The sequence below is a fragment of the Lontra canadensis genome, unplaced genomic scaffold (genome assembly GCF_010015895.1).
Source record: "Lontra canadensis isolate GAN:19392208 unplaced genomic scaffold, GSC_riverotter_1.0 scaffold167, whole genome shotgun sequence".
NCBI lineage: Eukaryota > Metazoa > Chordata > Mammalia > Carnivora > Mustelidae > Lontra > Lontra canadensis.
Window position 1 is genome coordinate 1,025,458 of NW_022631161.1, and position 26,462 is coordinate 1,051,919.

The 26,462-nt window shown below is 39.2% G+C and overlaps 1 protein-coding gene across 1 annotated transcript in view; it reads left to right on the top strand.

Annotated features, from left to right (window-relative positions):
* HSD17B4 (hydroxysteroid 17-beta dehydrogenase 4) overlaps nt 1-26,462 on the top strand; it is an 81,228-nt gene that overhangs the window by 34,938 nt on the left and 19,828 nt on the right. The window contains exons 10-17 of the mRNA XM_032845611.1: nt 2,223-2,247; nt 4,097-4,225; nt 6,432-6,535; nt 8,063-8,299; nt 11,056-11,107; nt 13,438-13,509; nt 15,415-15,518; nt 18,432-18,497. Of these exons, the coding sequence (XP_032701502.1) occupies nt 2,223-2,247; nt 4,097-4,225; nt 6,432-6,535; nt 8,063-8,299; nt 11,056-11,107; nt 13,438-13,509; nt 15,415-15,518; nt 18,432-18,497 (789 nt within the window). The remainder of the gene's footprint in view (nt 1-2,222; nt 2,248-4,096; nt 4,226-6,431; nt 6,536-8,062; nt 8,300-11,055; nt 11,108-13,437; nt 13,510-15,414; nt 15,519-18,431; nt 18,498-26,462) is intronic.

Here is a 26,462-nt window from a genome sequence, read left to right on the forward strand (position 1 = left end):
AGGTTCTGGGTTCGAACCCCGCATCAGACTCTCTGCTCAGTAGGGAGCCTGCTTCTCCCTCTCCCTCTGCTGCTCCCCCTTGCTTCTGCTCTTTCGCTCTGTCAATAAATAAATAAAATCTTTACAACAAAACAAAACAGAAAAACCAGTCACACTTCAATTTTAACTATTATATAGCTATAGCAGAAATTTAGTCTGGGTGTGATACATGAGTAAACATAACTTACTATTTTAACTTTAAAAATAAACATTACCATTTTTCCTTGCTGTAGAGCTTTAAATGTTCATTGTAAAATCAAAAAGTACACATCTGCTAGATCTAGTTTTTACTCCACAAAGTCCTTTTAGATCTCTTTATGCCAGTTAATACATCTTTGATTCCTCATTTGGGTGTGATCTCTCTTTTTTTTTTTTCCTGGGACTATTATATTTTAGATCCTTGCCCCCAACTCTTATTTGATTCTTTGTGGTAATAATGAACCTGTTCTATGAAGAATACTAGGACATCCGAAAATATATCTTGGTAGCAAAATAACCTGGCTTAGTTTGAAGTGAATACTGTATTAATCAGATACATTTGAATAAAAAGCTATTTAAAAAAACAGTCTGCACATGTCTAAGTAGAAGAGTGTGCCCCCACTTCCTTAATCACAGCTGTTGAATGTAATTGTGGAAAATTAGAGGCAGAAAGAACTTTATATAAGACCTTTGCAAATTTACCAATATTAATCCATCTGGGGCCCAGAATTTGGCCTACCTGTCTTTTACATCATTAAGGAATTTCATACACTTTTTATGTTTTACATTTACATTAGTTATTAATTTTGTGGACAAAAATCATACATGCCTTTGTAGAAAAAATAAACTGGAAAGTGTAGAGAAGAAAATAAAGATCGTCAGCATTACCCCTATCCAGAGATAACTACTGTTATCCAGAGATAACTACTGTTAGTATTTCTAGGCTTTGTGTGCCTCTTATATGAACAATCTTTTTTTTCCTTATATCTGCATCTTAAACACACAGCCAAACCTACGGAGACAACAGGGTCATTTTGTAGATGAAGTTTTGTATGTTGTTCTTTTACTATGTTGTGAACATTTTTAGTGAGGAACATTTGGTGTGCATGATTGCTAAAATACAGTAAGAAACATCTGTGATATTCCAACTGAAACCTTGAAAATAAATTTTGCCACTTTGTTTGCAACATTCTGAGAGGTATCTAGAGTGTAGGATCGAGACCGTTTGGTTCAGTTGGAGCTCCTGCTTCCACGGCCTGGAAGGAGCTTACAGCTTGAGGCTTCATTCCCCAAATGTGGTAAAATAGGGTCTCTCTCTTGTCTGTTACCAAAACCACTGTTGATTTGTCTGCTCTGACAGCATCAGGGCTAATGGGTCTACTGTAAAAGTTGTGGGCATATTCATATAGAGGAAAAGGGTGAAAAAGGCCTTACTTGACTTAGAGCCTGAGCATGTGTCGTGTCTCTGCATACATTTTCTGTTGGCCTGTTCATGTGGAATTCTCATGATAAATTCTGGCACAGTGTAGTTGTGCTTGAAGATTGACGACAAGATTTTTTTTTTTTAATGAGAGATTCATTCTCTTCTGGGGATTCTCTAGGAAAAAAACTGATGTTTCTGTGCAGCAATTAATATATTTGGTCATTTGCCTTTTCTCTACAAAAGACACTTTATTAAAATGACTGTATGTAGTTCATTCAGTCAAGTCCTACTTTTATTTTTCTTTCCTTTTTATTTTTTTATTCTCTAGACCTTTCTAGAGGGATGTGTTCTTTTCCACCTGCGGTGTGCTTGACAGGTTTACTATTTTGTATTATTTCACCTTGATGGTTATCTCATGAAGAGTTGTCTCATTATTTTACATAAGGGGAAATCTGGATTTAGGGAATTCACATAAATTGGTGAAGGTCACACAACTAGTAAGTAGAAGAATTAGTACGAAACCTTGGTCTCAGACCTCAGTCATGCTTTTCTGCCATACGCATTTCTACTACCTTGTGTTACTTTGTGTTTCTACCCTGAGAAGATGAACAACACACAGTCCTGGAGGCTGGTGGGCTCTTGTAGAGCTGTCTTCTTTTCATCCATTGTGATCTAGCCCTCCAATACTCTTAAAGAGGTAGATGCCTGTTTTTCTAATTTAACAAATTCTCTGCGTGATTCACTTTAGATGGTGTAACTGTTTTTTTCTTCTTTTTGGTAGGTTGGAGGAGGATGGATTGGAAAATGTAAGTCTCCTTCAGTGTTTGGTTTGCCATATGTTGTTTCTGTATTTTTTTTTAAAAGATTTTATGTATGTATTTGTCAGAGAGGGAGAGCACAAGCAGGCAGAGTGGCACGTGCAGGCAGAGAGAGAAGCAGGCTCCCTGCTGAGTAAGGAGCCCAATGTAGGACTTGATCCCAAACCCTGGGATCATGACCTGAGCCGAAGGCAGCCGCTTAACCAACTGAGCCACCCAGATGTCCCTGTTTCTATATTTTTAAACTCGCACATCCAGTTGGAGCTGCATAAAGATCTTGCCAAATGCCTCACTCTTGGAGCTCATGCATACGTAGTCACACGCAAATGTGGTTTTACCAACAGGTATTCTAAAATGTGGAAGCTGTTCTGCAGGCCTTTGGCATTTTTAAGAAACTGTTGAGCTGTTGTTTTTCCTGTTGCCAGCCCTTATTTAGATCTTATCTGTCTTCAGACAGCACCGTCTCTTTTTATATTGGTATTTGTCCTTCCGTGTGTCTGGAGTCCCACATGATCGTTCTTGCTGTTTCTGCAGAGAAGTGAGTGGGAGAGAGGGTGGTTTGGAAAAGCTGAGAAGAGCCCTGTGCTAGATGGCACACAGCGGGAAGGTTCTCCAGTTCTCTCATTGGAGTCTTTTCTTCCTTGGGGCCATGAGGCAGCAGGAGGTGACAGTGAGGAATCACATGGACAACGTATGGAGACAGAAATTGCAAATGATATCAGGAAATTTTTCTACTTCACTCCAGTAGGAAACTCATTTGGCTTCAACCCTCTATTTCTCCAGCTCTCCAATCTTGTGTGCTTCAAATTGGATAATTGCTTCATGACATTTAAAAAAAAAATGTGAAAATTCCAGTATCTCAAATCAAGTTTTCAGTTGGCTGCTGGAATGAAAATCAATTGAGTTATTTAAAAGGTGATCATTATTGGAGGGTATCGTTATAACATAGAGTATCAATATTCTCATCATTAATGACCATTCTCTTCAGTTATTACAGTAATGTATACTACGTGAGTATTACTCAATATAAGTGTCTCAGGATACCACTTAAGAAAAAAAAATCAGTTGTTGAAATAAAAGCTCTTTCTGGGACTTTATTAGTGGGAAAGCTCTAGAAGCAGGCTTTTCAGTCATTCCCTGAAACGGATCTTCAGTTTAATAATCATCAAAGTCTGACCATTATGTTTAAATAAGGTTACTAGTGGGTGTTTTATTCCTTGGGCTTTTTGAGAAGAAAATGGTATTAAAAATTCTCCTCATAGAACTTATGCAGCAATAATGATTTTTGTGCATCCGCCCTATTCTAGTTGACTTCCTATGGTGAGGGAGCAAGAGCAAAGGGGAGCAAGGGAGAATTATCTGGGGCTGTGTGATGTATTAATTAGGTTATCCGGAGTCTTTGACCTGTTACCACCACCTGTCCTCACTTTGTTGTTTAAACAAAGCTCTATTCTGTTATCTGGAAGTATATTACCCGAGTTATCTGGGGTCATGAAGTCAGTCTCTTGGTGTGATTATATATAATTTCAATTTTTCTGAGTCAGCCTTAATTCTACCTTTAGTAGTGTCTGGCAGAGTCGGAGGAGAGGTTTTTCCCTTCAGCTTTAAATATATATATTTTTAATTTACATTATCCTAATGGGTTTGTTATTTCAAGAAAAATACATTTAAAGGGCTTGTAATAAAACTCTTCAGATATTAGAATCTATTTTTCCCCCTGAATTTCCTTTTTCTTGAAGTTAAAAAAGAAAAAAATTCAAAGGGCTCAGGTGAATTTTACTTTCTGTGTCCCTCTTAAACTCTGTGCTTGGTGTCTTTGTTTTGTTTCTGTGAACAGTACGCTGGGAGCGGGCTCTTGGAGCCATTGTGAGACAGAAGAATCAGCCAATGACTCCTGAGGCTGTGAGGGCCAACTGGAAGCAGGTCTGTGACTTTGATAATGCCACCAAGCCGCAGAGAATTCAAGGTAGGGGCCCACGTCCCTTCACTCCTGGCTGGGGAACCGGAGGCAATAGAGTGTTCTCCGCTCTTATGGAATTGTCTTCTGTTTTAACTAGAGCACATTTTCTACTCTGGTAGCTGTTAGACCTCCTCACATTTAAGATATGTATGCCAACCCTCTTGTCCGTTTTCCTGGCTTCTCATAATCCTGTGTTTTTGGCAGGCATCTGGGTGGGGGATGGGATGAGGTGTTCACCCTTCCATGCTCCATGTGTTTGCTCCTTGTCTGATGGCTCATTTCAGAGTCTTCTGGTACCGAACCATATCCTCCTTACCTTACCGGGTTTTTCTCTATTGCCCTAAAAGGTCATTTAGGCCAGTTTTGTTTAGGCTTAGCTCATTTCTGTCTTGTGAGTAGATTTCCCTTTGTTTTAGTGCTTTGCCTTTGCTGCTGTTTCTCTGCCCTTCTCAAAGGCCCCTTCCTCCCCTTATCACCTCTCTAATTTTAGTGCTTCTTTAGAAATCTAAGCTCAAGCCTGGGATGTTCACCACACCACCCCCAGATATTTCAGGCTATACTGATCTCTCCCTCAGCTCAACTCTGACCACTTAGCATCTCATCAGAGCTGCTTTTGTTTCATAGTATGTGGTTTCTTAACTGCACAGTGTGTTCCTTGGGAGGCAGAGACTGTGTCTTGTAAGCACTGCTTTTGTATTGGTGCTGAACTCAGAGAGGATTCAGTAAATGATTGTTACCATGAATTACATCTGTGGTCTCCATAGGAATAGACAGCCAGTAAAAGTCACATTTTTTTATAGTATAACTCACATATATGCATATAGTGTATGATGTTCAAAGGACTTTTCTGGAAAAGATAATGATTCAGAGTTATTTTACAGAGAAATCTTTTTTTTCTTTTAGTTGTTTTGTATTCAGTGTTTGTTAGGAGAATATATCTGAAAAATGTACTATTCTGGGTTTTTCCACCCCCCTCCTTCCTGACGCTTTCCTGCCTGCGGGTACGCTCACTGAAATTTTCATTGTGCTCTTTCTCAATCAGATGATAACATGATTGTTATGTTGTTGATGGTAGCATTTGCTGTATTCCATAGTTTGATGTTGGAGATAAATTTAGCCTGTGACTAATAGTTACCCATTGATGAAAATGAATGAAAGAAGGAAGAAATATATTAAAAACTTTCTTTTGATGTCCAAGTTCCACTTTATTGCCTTAAAAGTATTATAAAGAAAAAACTAACTAAATGAATCGCATAATTATAAATGAAAAAAATACCTGTAAGTATTTGAAGTACAGTTAGAAGAAAAATCTCACATTTTCTGTAGAACCATTCTCATCTTCCAGACAACACAACTAATCCCCAGACAACTGCAGTGACTGGCCAAGCTTGCTCGGTGTCTGAGCCGAGTTAACGAAGGCTGCCTGTGTCTGATGTGGTGCCCTAAGCCTGTGGCAAGGTGACTTTCAGTTACAGGCCTCCCTCTGGTAGCAGTCCGAGTGGGGTGGTGAGAGGAGGATTCAGTGGCTCAAAGCCTCCCCACTAGTATCCCTGATCACATTGCATTCTGTGGTTTGCTTAGAGTTTTGGTCTAAGTTTGGAAGGAGGCCCAGAGCGCTAATGTTTGTTAGAAAGGTCCCAGAGTCTTTGGAATCTTCTGGCCTATGTGGATGCCCCGTGAAACTCCTTTCTTAACCTTTTTGACCCCAGAATTGCAGCTTCCGAACCCTGTCTGGAATCTGTGGTCATGGTGATGGTTTTCCTTGGAAGATTTTTTAGTACCGTCTTCAAAGCCGTTGCTTGAGATGGGGGTGGGGGGTGGGCTCAAGGGTAATCTTGGCATTGTTCCATCCCGGAGGAGTGGGCTGTGGTGGGGAGAGAACAGAAACTAGCTTTTCCTTCACCAAAGACTGCATGTCTCTGGACAAGGGTCCCAGTCTGCGGAGTTGTAAAATCCATCAAAGACATTGCAAAGCTTAGAACGTCCTTAGAATCACAATCCAGGACGAGGATGCTGGATGGTGCCTTGTTCTCCGCTGAAAACCCCCAGTTACCCTTGGTCTGTTTCAAAGTCTTTGACAGTGCTTTCCTATAAGAGCCTGACCTTTCGTATTCAGTTCTGTGGTAGAGGAGTGATTATTGAGCACATGGTAGCTTTTCTTAGTCACATCTTTAACAAAAGCATCATTGTTGCTATTATTATTTTTTTTTAGAATCAATTGGCGGTATAATTGGAGTTCTAAATAAAATAGATTCAGAGGGAGGAGTGTCGAGCAATCCTACGAGTCAGGCAGCATCAACAGCTACATCAGCTTTTGTAAGTTGGGGGGAGAAGCCTATGCTTTTTCTGAAGATTCTCTTTTTCTTTGTTTCTCTCCTGTGATACGAAAAATATTTTTTCCCAAGCTGCTAATTTATTGTTAAATAGGAAAGATAAGTGACAATGAAACTTTTCATAAAATATGTGCTGAATAGTTACAGAATTTGAATAGACATAAGGCTAAGATGTAGCCTGTGTAACTTTTACTTCTTTTTAAAAAATTTTTTTATTTATATTTTTGGCTTTTACTTCTTTAGTATAATTAGACAAGTATCTTCCCTCCCTGCCCTTTATTGGTACTGTTGTTAATAAGCCTACTTTAGTTACCATTTTTCTAACTTTTTAGAAAAAGATGTCTGTTTCAGTGTCTCTTTGGGGCCTTTTTTTTTTCCCTTCTTTAGGGAAAGCATCGATAGATTGTACATTGGAACTATTTCAACATGGCTGCGCATAGCCTCCCATTATGTCAGAAATTCTAATAGAAGTGTGGTTATAGCTTGTGTGAAGTTTGCTGATTTACTATCTCGCATATTTAGCCTTTAAACAAAAAAATTGTATTGTGTAAATAGAAATAAATCATTTGATGAATTTGATTTTGGAAGTTTGTGACTCAGGGAAGACATAGTGATAAAGTTAACCATCTCATTTTAACCCTGAGAATATGATCGGGTTATAAATACGATTTTACTTTAGAATAGGGGCTGGTAAACTTTTTCAGGAAAAGGCCAGATAATAAGTGTTTTGGGCTTTATGGACCACATACTATTTCTGTCACATATTCTTCCTGTTTTTCCTTTTTTAACCATTCCTTAAAAATATAAAAAGCATTCTTAGCTTCCAACCCTTATTTGAAATGACTCCCGTTTCAGAATGAACATGATTGACAATTGGACGTCATTCTTTTTTAACCTAATATATATTTCACATGTTAGCTAGACATATCATAACTAAGTAAAAAAATACAATGTCAATGAGATAAGGGACATTCCTAGCAAGGAACTGAAGGTAAAATTGCAATTTTGCTAAAACCATTAAGAGGCAGTCTTATGTACAACAGTACAGCACAGCATTATGCAGTGTTTGGCTCATCTCTTTACAGTGAATTTTATACAGTATCTCTTATAGGGCAGTTCACTATCCCTGTTTATGACACATTCATAATAATGATTAATTTTTTTGTATTTTTGAGTGGCTAACTGTTGCTGAATCAGTAGGGCTTCTTACTATCAGATGTAGGAAATTTGAGAATGAGACATACTGTTGGTAAGAAGCAAACAATGCAAAAGTACTTATCTGTAAATGAAGTCCTTTTCTACACATTTTCTGATTGCTTTTTATTAAAATAAAGTCTAATGAAACAGTTAAGAAACCCCATGGATTTCACCAACCGGGCATTCTATTCACATCTCTTTGAAAGTAAAATAGGTATGGCATGCAAGCAGTTAGTAGTTTTGAAAAAATTAAAATGTTAAGCATTGGACAGAAATATTAATGAGAAAATAATTTTCTCAACCTCTCTCATAGGCTGGAGCCATTAGCCATAAACTTCCTTCCTTTTCCTCTGCTTACACGGAATTGGAAACTATTATGTATGCCCTTGGAGTGGGGGCATCGATCAAGGAACCGAAAGATAGGAAATTTATATATGAAGGAAGCATCGATTTCTCCTGTTTGCCTACCTTTGGAGTTATTATAGCTCAGAAACCTATAGTAGGTGGAAAATTATCAGAGATTCCTGGGCTTTCGGTCAACTTGGAGAAGGTATACATAATAAGAAATCTTTATTTTGCTTTTTTTGGTTTCTTTAAATATGACTGATCTCTCTCACATTGTGTGTGTGTGTGTGCGCGCGCGTGCGCGTGCGCGTGCACATGCACACCGGCATGTGTGTACACACGTATGTGTATTAATAAAACTGGGGTGCTTGATACAGGAATAAAGACTTTAAATCTCTTTGGATTTTTCTTTAAGCATAAGAGAAGAGAGTTAGTTGAAGGGGCAAGCAAAAAGAATAAAAGAGCATTAAGGTCCCCCGGCTATGGCATAATGTTCTTAATTCTCTCTCTGCCGTTTACTTGCTGTTTGACCAAGGGTAAAGAACTTCACTAAGATTCAGTTTCCATGTCTATAAAATGGGGGTGATAATTCTTATCTGATGATACTGGTGAAGGAGCAACTCAGGTCATGATCTGGGAAGAGGATTTGAGGCAGAGAGAACAAATGTGGAAGGCCCTGAGGCAGGTGCATGCTTGGCTTATTCTGGAAACAGGAAGGGGGCCAGTATAGCTGTGGGAGGAGCCAGAGGACAGTGGTAGGAGAAGAGGACCTTGTAGTCATTAGGATTTCAGCTTATCATGGTTTGTAGTGCTTTGAATGGAGGAGTGATAGGATCTGCCTGTGTTCACTCACAGGCTCATTTCTGCTACTCTGTAGATGATGTGGGAGCCCAGCAGAAGCAGAGAAACCTGTTAGGAGTCTCTTCTATAATTTATACAAAAGGCTGGATGTGAGGGAAAGGAAAAAGGAGACAAGGATGAAGGTTTTTATAACTTGGATGATATATGTGCATATATGTCTCTATACATTATTTATAATTACATGTAATATGTTTAATATGTGTAGTAATTACATATAACACATTGTGTATCATAAGATAGATACATGCAATTACTTTAAGGTGGGGATGATCAAGAGTTGGTTTTGGACGGATCTGAGTTTCTATGACTCATCCAAGTGGAGGTCTACAATGGGCAGTTGAATATATGAGTCTTGAATGTGGGGGAGAGGTGTTGCTGGGGTTCTTAGACTTCGATTGATGTGTAAAGACACAAGACTAGATGAAATTGTGTAAGGTAGGAGTGTAAGTAGAGAAGAGCCTTAGCTCAGGAACTCCCAAGTGTCGAGAGGGTGAGGACATGTGGAAGAATTAGCCGGAGAGACTGAAAAGGAATGACTGGTGAGGGATGAGCTCTGATGATGAGCTCAGGTGGATGTGGTATTTGAGAAGCAAAGTGAATAGATTGTTTCAGGAAGGAAGGAGTTGAACAACTGTGAGAAAGTTCTTGAGGTGGGGTAGGTTTCATTTCTTGCAGTAAGGTTCGGGTACTGAGCCCAGGGATAACTCTTGAATCATTCATAGAGCTATGAGCCCATTCCTTTGACTTTGATAATTAGAGGACCCATTTACTAGAGGGTCGATTAGCCCATTGCTGCTCTGAATCTGTGAAAACGGATTTTTTAAAAAAGATTTTATTTATTTGACAGGTCACAAGTAGGCAGAGAGGCAGGCAGAGAGGGAGGGGAAACAGGCTTCCTGCTGAGCAGAGAGCTCGATGCGGGGCTGGATCCCAGGACCCTGAGATCATGACCTGAGCTGAAGGCAGAGGCTTAACCCACAAACCCACCCAGGCACCCCGTGAAAACTGATTTTTATTTGAGCATCTGATGAAGTTGGGAAGGAGGCAAGAGATATATATACAAGTAGTTTGTTGTTTTAGTCTCTGTCCCATGGTCTTTGCGGCATCCAGTTCTGTTTGGATAATTGAAGTACAAACAATTAAAGCAAATGTTTCAAATTTCTGCAAAATACTCCTTCTGAGTTGGAAGGAGTTGGAATAGTCATAAATGGTGTTCAGAATCTCTGGCAAGGAAGAATAGCCATCTTGAATCGAAACCCCCGTCTTCCCAGCTTCAAGCCTCCAGGCTTTGTGATACAGTGGACTGTCCCGCATTTGTCCCATTTATTCCCTTCTGGGTTTGGAGAAAGACACGAAATTAAAGCCATCCCATGCCAGTGGGTGTGGTCACTTGAACATGTTGATTGGGTTTTGTTTTTCCTGTCCTATTACTTTCCTACCCGTATTCATGTATTCTTGTTTCCATCCATTGAGGTTATGTGGCTATCAAGCTTCACAGTGTCCTTGGTATCTACTAATAGATAATTTATAAGATGTACCTTATAGATAAACATATATCTATGGCTGTCTCTATAGAAATAGATAATTTATAAGATATTTCACCGAGGACATGTTGATATTGATAGTTTTTTACTTTGAACGTGGTTGTAAGGTTTACTTTTGTGTTTTATTGAGTCGTTTGTATGTGGTATGTGTGATTTGAAATTACTTTACTCGCATGGCCAGTTTGTTCATTTTTATTCAACAGATAGTTATTAAATACCCAGTATATTCCAGACACAGTGATAAGCACTAGAAATATAGTCTAGCTTAGTGTTTGTATTGGCAAACAATCCATAATTATCAGTCAACAAAGAGTCATGAATGCCAAAAAAAACCGCAAAGATACCTTTTCTGCTTCAAAAGATCTGACAGTCTTTAGATTGGGAGACTGATTAATTTTGCATCATATGCTTAAGAAGTAGAAGCGAAACTGAGACAGATAATTTGGGGGAAGTAATGACATGAGTGTGTGAAATATCACTTGTGATTAGCTGTATTCACAGCAGAACCTGTGAGACAGGAAAGTCGGCTCATAAACTTGTGTTTACTCTGCCATAGGTTCTCCACGGGGAGCAATACTTGGAGTTATATAAACCACTTCCCAGAGCAGGTGAGTTCATGATACACTGATTTCTTAATCATACCCTCATTTTATTTCCTGACTAACCTTCCAAACCATTGTGTGAAGCGGGCACAGAATGACTTAAATAAATGGCTTAAATAAATCATACGGCAAAGTGCTGATGTGCCTGTCAGCCGTTAGAGTAGATTGATGCGAAGGAGTAGCTGTTTAGGTGACCTTAAACTTTGTCCTGTTATGGTCTTTATTAATAAATTACTGCAGAGTACTGACAGTTTATCTCCACTGATGTATGTGTTATTAGCAATGGAAAAAAGTCTTTTCTAAAAGTATGTGTATTCTAAACCTAATAATTGTGTGTAATCCACTGTGATTCCTATGAATATAGTTTTTGATTCCTTTCTCAGGTGTTTGTGTTGGTAGTGATTTTCATTAAGCAAACCACATTAAAAGATACAGACTGAATTTCTTGCAATTAACTTTTTCCTATTTTCTTTTACAGTAAATAAAATCACATCTGCCTTAGTAATGAATTTCTTTTTCTCAGTAGTATCTGACTAGTTCAGTTAAGCTGCTTTTCTCATTCTTCCACTGTAATTTGACCAATTTGGTTTGTTTCACTGCTCTAATGTCAGCATGTCGTCTAATTAAATACTGACCATATAAGATGGTATAATTAAAAAAATGTTTATCATTTCACATTATATAATGTAGAGGTCAGCAGGTAGCTGGACTCCTCCTTTAATGTTTCCCCAGATCTTTTTATTTTACTAAAAGTGTTGTGAGATTCTTACTGCTGCAAGCCGAAAAGCTTTATTGCAGTGTATTACAGCCCACGTTTTCTGTGAGGCAGTGTCCAGTGCACGACAGCCGCCTTCATCAAGTATCCGCTGGTCACCTGCCATGTGCAAGGCATAGTTTTCAGTTTTAGATGAATTCTCTAACCAGGCTACATCCTAAAACAGTCTGTTACTACATTGTATTCTTTTACTGTTATTTTATTTCATTTTGTTATTTTTTATTTTTTTTAGGAGGGGAGAAGGGCAGAGAGAGAGAGAGAGACTCTCAGGCAGGCTCCATGCCCAGCATGGAGCCTGACATGGGACTCGATCTCACGACCCTGAGATCATGGCTTGAGCCGAAATCAAGAGTCAGACTCTTAACCCACTGAGCCATCCAGGTGCCCCTTCCTGTTATTTAAAATAAAATACGGATCCCAGCCAGGAAGGTTTTGTGTGCATGCGTGTGTTACGTGCGTGCAGTGAGGTGGCAGCCCTGGTGGCAGGGGCAGAGGCCAGAAGGGTCCCTCTGTGGTGCAGCCAGCCTAATATGGGTTCGCTTGGAACTTGGGTGATGAGGAAAGCAGAAATGTGTGAGATAGATTTCTGCCTTTAGGGATTTCTGCCTAAGGGGTTTTAAGAGAGAGATGAAGGTATATATTGGAAAATGATTACAACAGGGGTGCATGGCTCTGTTCGTTGAGCATCACCTCTTGATTTCATCTCAGGTGTGATCTCAGGGTTCTGGGATCGAGCCCTGTATCAGTCTTTCAGCAAAACGGGGAGTCTCCTTGAGCTTCTCTTTCCCTCTCCCTCTGCTCTTTGCTTTCTCATTTGTGTGCTCTCTCTCAAAAGTAAACAAAATCTTTGAAGAAATGATTATGACTGAATAGAGATACAAATAGGAAGGTGTGAAAAACATTTCTCTCAATTTCTTGTACCTCTCTAGTGTCAAGTGATGTTTCTCATGAATTATTTTTCTTCAGTAGCTTCTGTACATTTTCTTTAGGCAAGTGTTAAAGTTTACCTTAGTAAATTAGTAAATATGGATATTCAAAATCCGAGACCCGAATGTTTTAGAACCTCTTTAAACTGTAGGAAACCATGGTACAACTGCTGTTCATGGTCTTCCCTTCAAACCTGGCGGGCGATGAGACATAGGGCCACAAGCGTCAGGACACTGAAGTGTCTCTGTGTCTCTCAGTGGCTCACTTGTTAGGCATGGTGGTACTGTCAGAGGTTGAGTGACCCCCTCCTGGGGGTGAAAAAAAAAAAGCATTACATTGAGTACGAGAAACCTAATAGAACTTTATTTTCTATGTAGTTCAGGATGTGCTGGTCTGTAGATTTTCTGGGTATTGAAAGTTTGATCTTTATTATGTTGCTACTTGTTGCAAACGTAGCGACTTAGGTATTCTGTTTCCTTTTAACATTGAATTACTCAGCATTGAATTGAAAATTATTTCAACTTTATAGTTTTGCTGAACTCACAGTGTAAATTATGTTATGTTCTCTCCTATTTGAATGTAGTAAGTTGATGATCTTCAAGAGTCTATTTATTTATTTTGCTTTTCATTTTAGGAAACTTAAGATGTGAAGCAGTCATTGCTGATGTCCTAGATAAAGGATCCGGGCTAGTAGTTCTTGTGGATGGTAACTCACTTCTGGTTCTTTTCATAATATTGTTAGATTGATAGGTCTCATATGTAATGTAGTACCTCACCCTAGAAAGTGATGGGTAGGTTTGTGTTCATCTTCCAGTTTGTGAGAAAGCGAGATAAGCATTCTAAAAATTTATAAGGTCTTAGAAAAGAAGCGAAGGTGGGGAGAAAGAGTGGGTTGGGGTAGGGGTGGGAAGATGGGAGTTTCCAACGAAGCGCAGAGCTGAGAGATGTGGGTTGAATGTAGCGCATGGTGGGAACTCAGCTCTCTGGTATATGAACTTGGCCAGAAGGAGCACACCGACAGCCATCAGTTGATAATTAGCCTATACTGTAAATATTCTTGTCTTTGTTAGCTCTTTGGAACTTGGAACGCACTTGACCTCTGAGTCATTATCATAAATGGTAGTTAGGTTCCTAACATTGCACATTCAGGCCTGTTGAACTCAACTGGGACTTAAACGCTGGAGCCACATTTTCTTTGCAGTGGGGAGAAAAAAGGTTATGGTAGTTTAAATAAATGTTGAAATGCTAGTAATTAAACATCAGCTAAAGATACATCACTTAAAATCAAATTATTCTAAAGTTTAAGAAGGTAAGAAATAGATCTTTATTGTGAAAAAATTTGTAAATTATTGTGGAAGTTTAGTATTGTCTGATAGTTAGCATATAGGCTTCATTGTTTTTGTTCTAACTAGATAATAGGTTTTACTGTGTACACTGTTGAGGACCTTATCTTGTTTTTACTGAATCATATGCCGGGAACGTTTTTGATGCTCTTAAATATTTTGCTACATTGTTTGTGTTAGCTCGTAGAGTTTCATCTTATGTCTGTTCTCTCTCTTCCTCTTTCTCATTGTCCTCCTTTTTCTGTTGTAGGTTTTTATGTTTTCTTATCATTCCTGAAGTTGGGTATCATTTGGCTTTAATTCTCCTTGTTTTCTTTGACTCTCCTCCCCGTCCTACCCAATATGTAACATACCACAAAACAGAAGTTCTGCCGTGACCTTAGCTTTCATGTTGACTTTTTTTCTCTTGACCTACTCCATTGATTTAACTGCAGCTTGGTAATGGATAATAACGTATTAGAAATTGTAGACAAAGTATATATGAAATGAGATATCCAGTTTCCTGTGTAATGAAGAGAAAAATCTTATTTTAAATACAAATTGCCATGACCTTCCTTGTTTTTTTGTTATAATTAGATTTTTTTCTTAGTCTGCCATTCAGAGTCATATTTCTAGTTTCCTAGAGCTGGAGACACAAGACTGTATTCAAATTCTCACTGGGAAATTGTCAGTGGAAAGAAGGACAGTTGTCCTATATTCATTCATTACTTATTCACTGACTTGATCAGTCATGTCATATATTCATTAATTTACTGTTAATTTCATATTTACTAGGTGCCTTTTCAGTCCCAGGTACTCTTCTGATTGCTGGGAATAGAATGGTGAGGAAAATGCCCATGATTCTGTCGCCCTGAAGCTTAGACCTTCATTCTCACAATTTCTTTTATATTCCAGACTCTTGTTGAGTCCTTTGGCAGAATGTGCAAATGTTTGAGAGTGTGGATACCTGCTTGAATTTTGGAAGCGTTCTAGGTGGAGAGTGTTGAGATATGATAGGCAGTTGGGGAGGTTTAAGAAGAGGTGAGAGAAACGGCTGTTTTATAATGAAGAGAGGATTTGTGAAGATGTCTTCACTCTGCCTTCCAGATACTGGTAGTGAATGAATTAAAATCATGTTTTGTAAACCAAACTTGGGCATCTTAAATTATATGCCTTTCAGTAACTGGATTTTGTTTTTGGAAATTTTAAAGGAATAGCTGATCATATATTGTTGAACTAGTCTATGTCTTTTGAGAATAACTTTATTTTTTCTTTTATTTGCTTTTCAGTCTATTCTTACTTTGAGGAGGAGCTCGTGTGTTACAATCAGTTCTCTATTTTTGTTGTTGGCTCTGGAGGCATTGGTGGAAAACGGACATCAGACAAAGCTAAGGTAGGCTCTGGCCTTATAAGCGAAATAAATGTGTATTTAAGTGTATTCATTTATATTGAATACACATATTACTATATGTGCAAACTACACATATTTTCATAGGTATAATTTCATAGAGTGTATTCTCAGTAATTCATACTTCTTTGGATCAGAATGTGTTCCTTGGATTGGAAATACTGTTTATGTGTGTGTATTTTGAATGATAATATGTGTTATATATAGAAAAATCTGGTTGATGTAAGTATAATGTACCTGAGATGATTATGGGAATATTTTTACTTTCTTACACAAATTTTGCAGCACCCAGAAGTCTTTAGAAAAACCCAATGCATGTATGTGATCTTTGTATAAAATAAAATCTTTATTCGTTTAATGACTTAAGCACTTCTTTCATGTAAGACAGTTCTAGTACTCTTTAGTTCTCAGATTCTATCTAAAAACATTTTTTTCTAAAAATGTTTTATAACTTGGATTTGACACTCATTTAACCTGGGCAACTCTGATGTGTTTGAGGTTATAAGATTATACTATAATAAATATTCTGGAGTAAATGAAGTGTACTTAAAGCAATATGGAGAAACTGCTTCTGGAACGGTGGTGTGAGGAGTTCCCTGGACCCTCTCCCCAGTGAAACCATTGTGACTGGTAAAAATTAAAACAAACAAACATTTGAAGTGTCTGGGAATTGTCCACAGGACATATACAAATGAAGAAATGTTTATTCAAGGAACTCTTTATCTTGATAAGAACGGTGAGAACCTATGGTGTTTAAGCCACAGCTCTGGCCTTTCTCCCTCATCCCCTGGTTCCCCGCATGATGCAAGCTCCCCTCCAGGCGTGTGCAGCCAAAACACACGATCCCTCTGCCCCAGTTCCCAGAATAGGGCGATGCCTTCTTCCCAGGAGGAGGTTACTGGTTTTTCGTCCCCTGTCGCCACCCCCAGCTTATGTTGCTGAAGCTCCCTTTCAGGTCGAAGTAGTTCAGAGTTAGGCGATTCTTATCCTCTCCCCAGCTCCCACCTACAGAGTGGAAACTCTGCTCTACCTGTGGTAGGCTGAAAAGACTCAGGCCCCACTCCCTCTTGCCCCAGCTTGCTCATAGGGTGACGATTTGATGCTGGAAGAGGAAGGCTGGGAGACCACTAGCCACTGGCCCTGCCAACCCCACTTGTTGTAAAGTGAAGCTGTCACTTGGCAGTAAGTGGGCCAATCTCCTTGCCCCTCCTCTGACTGCAGTGGAGGAGCACTTTTGCCCGGAGGTATAGCAGGCTGTCATGGTAAGAGATCGAAGAAATGCTTCCCAAGGAAACTGATTCATCACGGAACAGAGTATTTGGAAATTCAAAAGTAAGGGTGCCCACAGAAAACTAGGTTATGTTTGTGGTAAACATGTATCAGGCGGAGTCTGGCAGCTCCATGAGAGCAGGAAGCTAACAACTAGCCCAGCTGGAAGTTTACTAGAGAGAACCATGGAGAGACCGCTAAGGAGAGCCCTCATGGGATCGTAACAAACCTCAAAGCTGGGCTTCAGAGGCTAGCCCTGTGAGGAGGCCTGACTTTAGAGCAGTTTATGCCCCATGGTACTGTTGAAAATATTAGAGCAATCATCCGGCACTTAGTGGAGCTAACGGTTGGGTATGATCCTCAACGAGGGAGACAGTCACAGAGAGCCCCACTAACACTGCTCTCCTCCAGGGTGACTGTGTTCTTGCCCTAAGCTTCACCTCTCAGGAGCACCAGCAGAGGCTGCTCACGGTGGAGGGGCGGAGACCTAGCCAGAACAGTCTAGTCAAGGCACTACACAGATAAACAAGTTAACCGTAACTGCAAGCCTGCCGATGAGAAAGGAGGTCAGTGTCTGGAGTTGCCCTAACAAGTCATCTAAAATGTCCAATCATCAACAGAAAATTACAAGACATGCAAGAAATAGGAGCACATGATCCAGAGACAGGAAAATAAAACCAGAACAAAACGGTCCATAGAAACTGCCTTTGAGAGGTCTTCACAGATGAGGACTTCTAAGCAGCTATTCCAAATGTGTTCAGAGAACTAAAGGAGAGCATGTTGAAGGAAATCATGTGCGATGCAGTGACTCCACCAAGAGAGAAAATCAAGAAAGAGAAATCAGGTAGTGGAAACAAAACAAGTCCCAGAGCTGAAAGTACAATGAAGGAAAGGAAGGATTTTCTAGAGTGCTCAACAATAGATTTGAACTCTCAGAAGAAGGAACCAGAAAGTTTGAAGATCTGTCTTTCTCTTTGTCCATCTGTCTACCTACCTACCTACCTACATTAGTCTCAAGAATAAAAGAGAAGAAAGTGGAAGAAAAGAAAAAGAATGAAGAACTTCAGGGAAATGCGGGATACCTCCAGTACAGCAATGTGTGTGTAGTGGGAGTTCAAGTGAGAGAGGAGAGAGAGGAAGAAACCGGCAAAATGATGGAAAGAATACTTTGATGAAGAATGTTAATCCACACATCCAAGGATCACAGCTGACTGAGAGACCCGAACCCTTAGTAAAGTACATTTAAAGATGAAATCAATATAGGCGTGAGTTGTTTGTCTAATTCTTATAGTTATTATCACCTTTTGCCCTGGGAAAACAGTCTTCACCTCTTTCTCCCTTCTGACCTAGAGAATGGATCCGGTTGTATAATTCCTTTCATTAAACAGGGTCATTTCAGGGAAATCACCACACAGATGAGGCTAGCAGTTAGGACACTTTAAATGTTATTTCCTGAGCAGGAAATGTTTTTAAAAGCTTTTTTATCTAACTTGCCAATTTTATTACACTGAAGCAGGGTTGTTCATCAAATATACCCATTTGAGTAAAGAGAGTAACTCTTACTTTGTTAGTATTTAAGAGTAACTCTTACTTGGTTAGTATTTAACATGTGATGTGTTTTGATTTCAGGTAGCTGTAGCCGTGCCTAATAGACCTCCCGATGCTGTGCTTAGAGACACCACCTCTCTTAATCAGGTAAGATTGTATTTTCCCTGTTTGCTTTGTTGGCCAGGGCTTAAAGAGACTGCCTAGCTCAGAAGTGAAGAGTTTCATTAAGGCCTTGGCAAGCAGGATAAAAAGAACTAAAAGGCAAATTTTCATCACATTTTTCTCTTTCCGGAAAGAAAATCAAGCTGCATTGCTTGAAAACAGATCATTTTAAGCCAGTTTTAGTGGATAGGCAAAAATACAGCATTTTAGGAAGGGTGGCTGGCTTAATCTCTTTTGTTTGGCATGAATAATTTGTTTTCCGATGGAGGAGATAAAATCAGTAGACAGAGTCTGTGAGCATGCGAGGACTGATTTAAGAAACAAAAGGTAACTGTAAAGATGAGAAATCCTACTTTGTTTGTGTGAGTCCCCAAAGAGTCTTCCTGGCAGTGGCCAGAAGACAAAGCATGCAGGTACAGAAGAGAATACATCATACTCTGACGGTCCTCTGTGAGGGAGAATCAGTAAGGATGGCAAATTATTCATAAGTCTATGTGGTTTTTGATGCTAATTTTGATATGCTTGATACAAGAACTTCTGCAGGATTTATGTTTGCAGGCAAATAGAAATCTAATTTCATGAGCCAGAAAGAATTAAGATTGGTATTTTTTTCTGCACTGTGGAATCAGGTGACAGAAAGGACACTTTTTTTTTTTCCTGAGATTAGTTTTTGCCTTTCAGTATTTTTCCCGTCCCTGTTTCTTATCAATTTCTTAAGAATGCACCCATATTTATGTTTAATTAAAGCCTCATAGTGAAATTAATTTTATTAAGGCACTAAAAGGACAGAAAAGGCTTGGTGGTTTCATTGTTCAGAAAACCCAACAGTGCTTCTTTATTATTCTTGGGTTACTGAAATTATAAAAGGAATCTGCTTTAGATAAGAAAAGCGGAATAGTTTCCAAGGCTTGAATTTCTATACACGGTAAGTCGAGAGTTTTTTGTTTTGTTTTGTTTTTGTTTTTGTTTTTTAGCCTCTTTCAGAGAAGTAGAACTTTTCGTTAGTGTTCAGCAGAGTTGACTCTTGCTGTGTGATGAAGGACAGTCTTTAAGTTAACAAATATTTTTTGTATAAATAATGGGCACCCATTCATTATTTGACAGCATTTTGTCTTCTGTGGTCGTTTGAGAATACGATGAAAGCCACATTCTGTTTCTTCAAAAACCATTTTTTCACAAAACTTTGCATAAACTTAAAGGGATTTAGGGCTGTTTTAAACTGAATTGGTGCCATTGGAGCCAGATCAAGTGGAAGAAATGGGATCGGTGGTCAAGGAGATGAAAGGACACTTGGATACTCAGGATGTAAATGTCGGAATAACTAGGGCACCTGTTGCAAGCAATGAATGATTGAACATGGGCTTTGAATTGGTGTGTAAGTGCTGTAGACATTCCGAGAAGGGATACTCATTAGGGAATGATGTTCGGAAGGTTCTGGTAGGAAAGCTGGCACTTAGCTGGGCTACCATGGTGTAGCTCTTCTCTCTGCACCAGAGATGTAGGGCTTGCCGTTTGCTGGGCCAGGGACAAGTAACGAGAGCTAACTATAAGAGAGGAGGAGAGCGTGAGGCTGTACGAGGGGTGAGAATGGGAGTGACCACATGAGACAGTAGTGGGAGGTGGTTGTGGTTGGGCAGGTCGGGAAGGAGAAGTGGAAGTAAGGAAGAGATTATGTCATTATAGCTTCAACTCTGTGCGGGGTGTGTACATTAAATCAGTAATTTTTTGGTCACTAAGGAAACTGGCAACCGTATCTTTAGCTCTTCCCATATCACTTCTGGAACAGTCTCTTTATTGTGTCTTTGGGAGCATTTCTTCATCTTCAAACTGGTATGACATTACCAGGTGTCCTTTGTAGCTTTTCATAATTATTAAGTAGCAAATGCATCCTTAGAAATCTAGAAAGATGAATAATAAATAGATATTAGATGTCAGGCTTTACAGCCGGGGAGAATGAAAACAAATACCTATTTTCCCCAGATACATATTTTATACCACTATTCTAACATTACCCACTAGTATGATTAAATAAAGTTATTCTTGGGTATATTGGTTATACGGGGCATTAAATTATTTTTTATTAAATTACCAGGTGTATTATAAGTAGCACCTTTTTTGTTCGTTTTTTTTACGATCCTGTGTGGGTATTCCTTCTTCCTTCACTCATGTAGCTGTTCTTTGGTGGCCAGGCCAGGAGGTTGAAGGTCTTACTTAGGTAAGTTTAGGTCTTCATGCTGACTTCTGCCTGGAGTGCCTCTAAACCCCACAAGGGCTCTTGCTTCATGTGATGGGTCATCACATGAAGGGCCTTTCTCTATGGCCCTCAAGGGAACCAACCTCTCTTCAGATTTCTGGAACTCTCTTCTGTGTAGCTTTCCCCTCTCCCTTGCAGTCACATTCCAGTTGCACAGTCTCCCAGAGCTCTGATCTTTTTCTCTTTAACTTGTTGAGATTGTTTTGCTCTGCTTGGCTCTCCTTCTTTGCCTGCAGTCTGGAAAGTGTTGTCCAGCAAAGAGCTGTGATCTCTTGTTTGTGTCTCTTCTATCAAGACACAAGACAATCTATCAAGACACCGCTCTGCAATGTCGAAGAACAGTGCCTCCCTCCCCCATGTAAAATTTTTCTTTTTCCTAGTTTTTTTTTCTTTTTAAGATTTTATTTGTCAGAATGAGAGAGAGAGTGAGAGCGAGCGCAGGCAGAGGGAGAAGCAGGCTCCCTGCCAAGCAAGGAGCCGATGTGGGACTTGATCCCATGACGCTGGGATCATGACCTGAGCCGAAGGCAGATGCTTAACCAACTGAGCCACCCAGGCGTCCCTCTTTTTCCTAGTTTTTGACAGTAGAAGGGATATTTTGTCATGGCCACAAGTGGAATTCATAAACTTTCTCTTTGGTACACACCTTTTTATATACCCTTTGTGCCTCATTTTCTTGCTTATTACTCTATGGTTTTCCAGTTTTTATCGTTGTCTTTTGTTTTCTGCCTGTTTCCTGTATTACAGTTAAAGAGCCTCTTTTATTTTCTTGTTTCTCTTCTCCCTTATTCCCATTTTTTGAGCTGCATTAATTTTACTTTTTCAGAACATTTAACACGTATATAGTCTTCTTCTGCTGTTGTCCCCATCTTTGTTTTAGTCTTAGATTTGCAAATGAGTGTATCATTCCTTTTGCTAAGTGTTGCCCTGTCACCTCCCTGTGGATAAAGCTCCTGCTGTGGAACGTTCCCCAAGAAGGGCTCACGTGTATTGTGTTCCTTTGGTTCCTGTGTATTTAAAACTGTTTTTCTATACCTTAGATTCTTGAAGAACAACTTGGTTGGATATGAGGTCTTAAGGATATGAAGTCTTGAGTTTCAGAAATGGTGTTCCATTGTTACTTTGCTTTCATATGTGGCTTTTGACAATTTTGATGCCAGGCTAATTATCTTTCTCTAAGTTACTTGGTCTTTATCCTTGAAGCCCTTAGGATATTTTTCTTTATCTTTTTTTTTTTTTTTTTTTTTGAGAGAGCAAGTGATTGTGCAGGCAATGGGGGAGGGTGGAGGGAGAGAGAATCCCAAGCAGGCTCCACGCTCAGTTCATAGTCCGATGTAGCACTCCATCTCATGACCCCGAGATCATGACCTAAAATCAAGAATTGGATGCTCAACTGATGGAATTACCCAGGTGCTGCTACTTTTCTTTATCTTTAAAGCCTAATAGTTTAACTGTGCTGTGTCTCATTGTTGCCTGTTCCTGGTCAATTTCCCCATGCCGCTGGGAGGTCTTTTGAATAGGTATATTTACATCTTCTTTTCTTTTCAGCAAGTTTTCTAGGATTATAATTTTAAATAGTAGTTATCATTCATTATTTTGTTTTTCTTCTGTAATTACTTTAATTTTATGTGTGTTGGATCTTATTCTGTTTTCATTTAGCCACTTGTCTCTGCCTTTTTTACTTCTCTCTTGGTCTCATTTCTATTCTCTTGGTTTTTTCCCTCCCTTTCTTTTATGCCCCTTATTAAATTTTGATTTGAATATGTTTTCCTCGAGGCATCTTATAATTTTTTAAAAGATTTTATTTACTTGAGGCAGGGCGGGGGCGGAGTCAGAGGGGGAGAGAAAGAATCTCAAGCAGATTCCCCACTGAGGGCGGAGGCCCAGGCGGGCTCCCTGAGATCATGACCTGAGCCAAAATCAAAGAGACAGATTTTTAACTGACTGAGCCACCCAGGAGCCCGTACGCATCTTATTTAGTCTTCATTACTGATAGAATTCCCCCCTTCCTTTTCTTTCCTGAGTTTAATTCTGTCTTACTTCATTCCTTCATGTTTGTTGTCATTTGATATTCTTAGTTTTTGAGTTTTAGATTCATGGTGTTTGTTTCACATCCCCAAATGCTTGAATGTTGTGTTAGAGTTTTCTTCTGTTTTAGTAGTTGTTTTGTTTGGGGAAATTTCATTTATTGTAATGTTTTGGTTCTTACTTCCTCTTTTAGTCTTATAGTAGCTTCCTGCAGATGGAGGCTGCTTACCTCTTTGCAGTTTATGAGTAAGATGGGTAGTTTGTGATGGTTTACGAGATCATCTTGTTAAGGAATTCAGGATTGCCCACTTCTGTCATCGGTGGCAGAGTGTGTTTTCTTTGAGAGATGGCTTTTTGGAGTGGGACAGTGTCAGGAGCTGTTTTACTAATAAAATTTTTCTAGTTCTCTGTATCTTAAATTTCCTATCTTGCTGCTTTTTCCCTACATTATCCAGTAGGGAAATGCCCCCTTGAAGGGGGACTTCTTTGTTTTATCCTCTTCTCCCCCAGAAATGTTGCCTTTCTGGACTGCCATTTGGAGGCCGATGGCACTTCTAATTCTTTTCTTTGTAGTCAGTGCTCTCATCTTTCAGAATTCTCCTCAGTACCTTTTTTTTTCCTCAAGGGGGACTTTCTGGAAGTGATTTTTCTTTCTTTTCCTCTCCTCTCTTCCATACTGCTTCTGTGCTCCCCTGGTTGCCCCCACCGCTCTCTCTAGTAGCTTTGAGAGGATGCTCATAGGGTAGCTCTGCTAGAAATTGGTGCTTATTTTTCTGCTTACAGCAATTTGAAGTTCACAGAGTTCTCCGTCTTCAGTTATACTGTCTGTAGTCTTGGGATCTGTGCAGTTTTATTTGTTCTTCATGGTGATCTGTATGCTTTTTTTGGAGCATGTGTGGATTTGACAAGTACACATTTCTGAGTGTTTTGATTTAGCATTTAGTTTAGCTTCATGATACAATTTTTAAAAATAAAATTAAGAACTAATTTACTGGTATGTTGAGGATCCTCCCACTCACATATAATATACAAGTAAGGCAATTTATAGCTGTTTCTCTAAGTTGTGTGTGTATGTGTGTGTTTGTGAGTTTTAGTGATTTTTGTATCTAGACAGAGATGAAACATAAAACAAGATTTCAGCTTTCCTTCTGAAAGTTGAAATATGAGTGTCCAAATATTCAGAAAGTAAGCCTTGACGGTTTTCCTTATTTTTTGGAAAACAGTTATTTGGCATTTATGATTGAATTTAGTAAAACATCCAGTCCCTTGACTTTAGTCATGTCTCATGATGGCTCTGTTCTATCTTTGCTTTCTCTGCCATCTATAGAAAGCAGTACTATCATTGAAATAATATGAAAATTTTCATATTCCTTTAATAGGATTTCTTTAGGAGAATTAGTTGTTATTCATTTATAGGAAGGATATCTGTGGGGTCAGAGTACTGGTACTAATCTTTTTTTTTTTTTTTAAGATTTTATTTATTTATTTGACAGAGAGATCACAAGTAGGCAGAGAGGCAGGCAGAGAGAGAGGGAAGCAGGCTCCCCACTGAGCAGAGAGCCTGATGCGGGGCTCGATCCCAGGACCCTGAGATCATAACCTGAGCCGAAGGCAGAGGCTTAACCCACTGAGCCACCCAGGCACCTCTGGTACTAATTTTAAAACTTGGTTGTCGTATCCTTGTACACAAACACTGCCGTAGGTGACTGATGTCAGCCTCCTGTGACCATCTCAGGTGACCTCAAGGAGAAATAAAGGAGAAATAAAAAGGAGGAACCAGAAAACCAGTTAAACTGAGACATGCAAGCAGTATTTTTAAGCAGTCAGATATATAGAAACATCATGTATTAAGATGACCGCAGGGTCTTTCTCGTATCTGCTTAGAAATCAGAAAACCTTAACTTTTACATTTGTAACAAATTATACCTTGTGACATGCAAGTGTTCAGAGAAATGCTGGCAAGCACGTGTTCCTTCTCCCCCTTTTGTATATATGATCCCCTGTAGCTGACAAGCTTTGGGACAGTTCTTCAGAGCAATCTGAAAGACTTTTTCCCAGGGTAGAGTCCTCGGTAAGACAACGAATAAAGCATATAGTCACCTACTTTGAGCCTGGCTTTCTTTCAGCCCACATACTGTTGTTAATGTCTTTTAAAATAATAATAATAGCTCACATTTGTTGAGGTATAAATAATTATCAATGATAATGCTTTGTAAGAGGTGTATTACCTCTCAGTTTTTTAAATGAGGAAATGGAGGCTCAGGGTGTTTAAGGAAATGTGCCCATTAATGGCAGAGCTGGATCTGAACCCAGGTCTGTGCGGTGTCAAAACCCGTGGTCCATCATGTTTGACAGCTTGCTCTTCAGGCTCTGAAATGTATCTTTGTTTTCATTTCTATACAACACAGTCCTGCATATTTGCCTAATGTTTTGTTGTTTGCAAAATGCTTTTTTAAAATGATCACTTAATCTGCTAACCTGTTACACAGAATCTTGCAACTATACTATATCTTACATTACGATAATTGTTGATTTGTATTTAGTTATTTTTAGAAGGTCATATAAAGGGAACAATGTTGAGTCATTGAGAAAATGAATCATTTATAGAACTTACATGGAGTGATAGAGAGGAGAAAGAGCTTATTAAAACCGTACAAAGCATATTTAAAAAGAAATGGCATTTTCCTATACCTTACGGAAAATGTTTTCTAGAAATGAAATGTATTAAAAAAGAATAATCAATAATTAAAAATAATAAGAATCTGGTAGTTAAGAAAGTCATATATGCTGGCATGATGAGTCTGTGTGCAGCATTTCAGTAGTATTGAAAAGCCTGAGGTAGCAACTGATGGAAAAGGGCAGGCATAGTGAGGCAGATCCCATAGAGATACTTGCAATACTTACTGTTGGCTGTTTGGTGAGTCTCTCCCCATCAGTACTGAAAAGTACTCTCTGGCTTGAACAATAAACAAGTTAAATGCTGGGAGCTATGGCACCTTTTTCCCTATTGTTTTCTGTATCTTTCTGCTCATCCTGCCTCATCAAAGTGAAAAAGTGACAGGAAAATCTGGACTAAGCAGAAATTTCATCTCTCTGACAACCTTTCCATCTGTTTTCTTAAAGGCTGAGCTCATGCTTGGGATTTGGGATACCAGGATGGTGAAAGTCGGTGGTCATCTTTTTTTTTTTTTTTTTTTAAAGATTTTATCTATTTATTTGACAGAGAGATCACAAGTAGGCAGAGAGTCAGGCAGAGAGAGAGAAAAAGGAGGAAGCTAACTTCCCAGCTAGTACACAGCCCGATGCGGGGCTCAATCCCAGGATCGTGGGATCATAACCTGAGCCTAAGGCGGAGGCTTTAACCCACTGAGCCACCCAGGCGCCCCTCGGTGGTCGTCTTTGATATTTATGTATCTAGTATTGGTTTACAGGCTTTAGTTCAAAGTACCGCATTAAGAAAGTTGGCCTAAATTTTGCTTGGTTAGAAGAGGCTGTAAATACATACCTTATCTTCATTGTGTTTTAATGAGAGTAAATTGACGGAGTTGTTTCCGTGACTTGCTCCTGACCCAGATGTAGTTCGTTGCTCCCCTTCCCATTATCTGGCAGGTTCCCTCCTCCCCAGCTGGTTTCAGTGGCAGGTGTTTCAAAATGTATTTGATTTATAG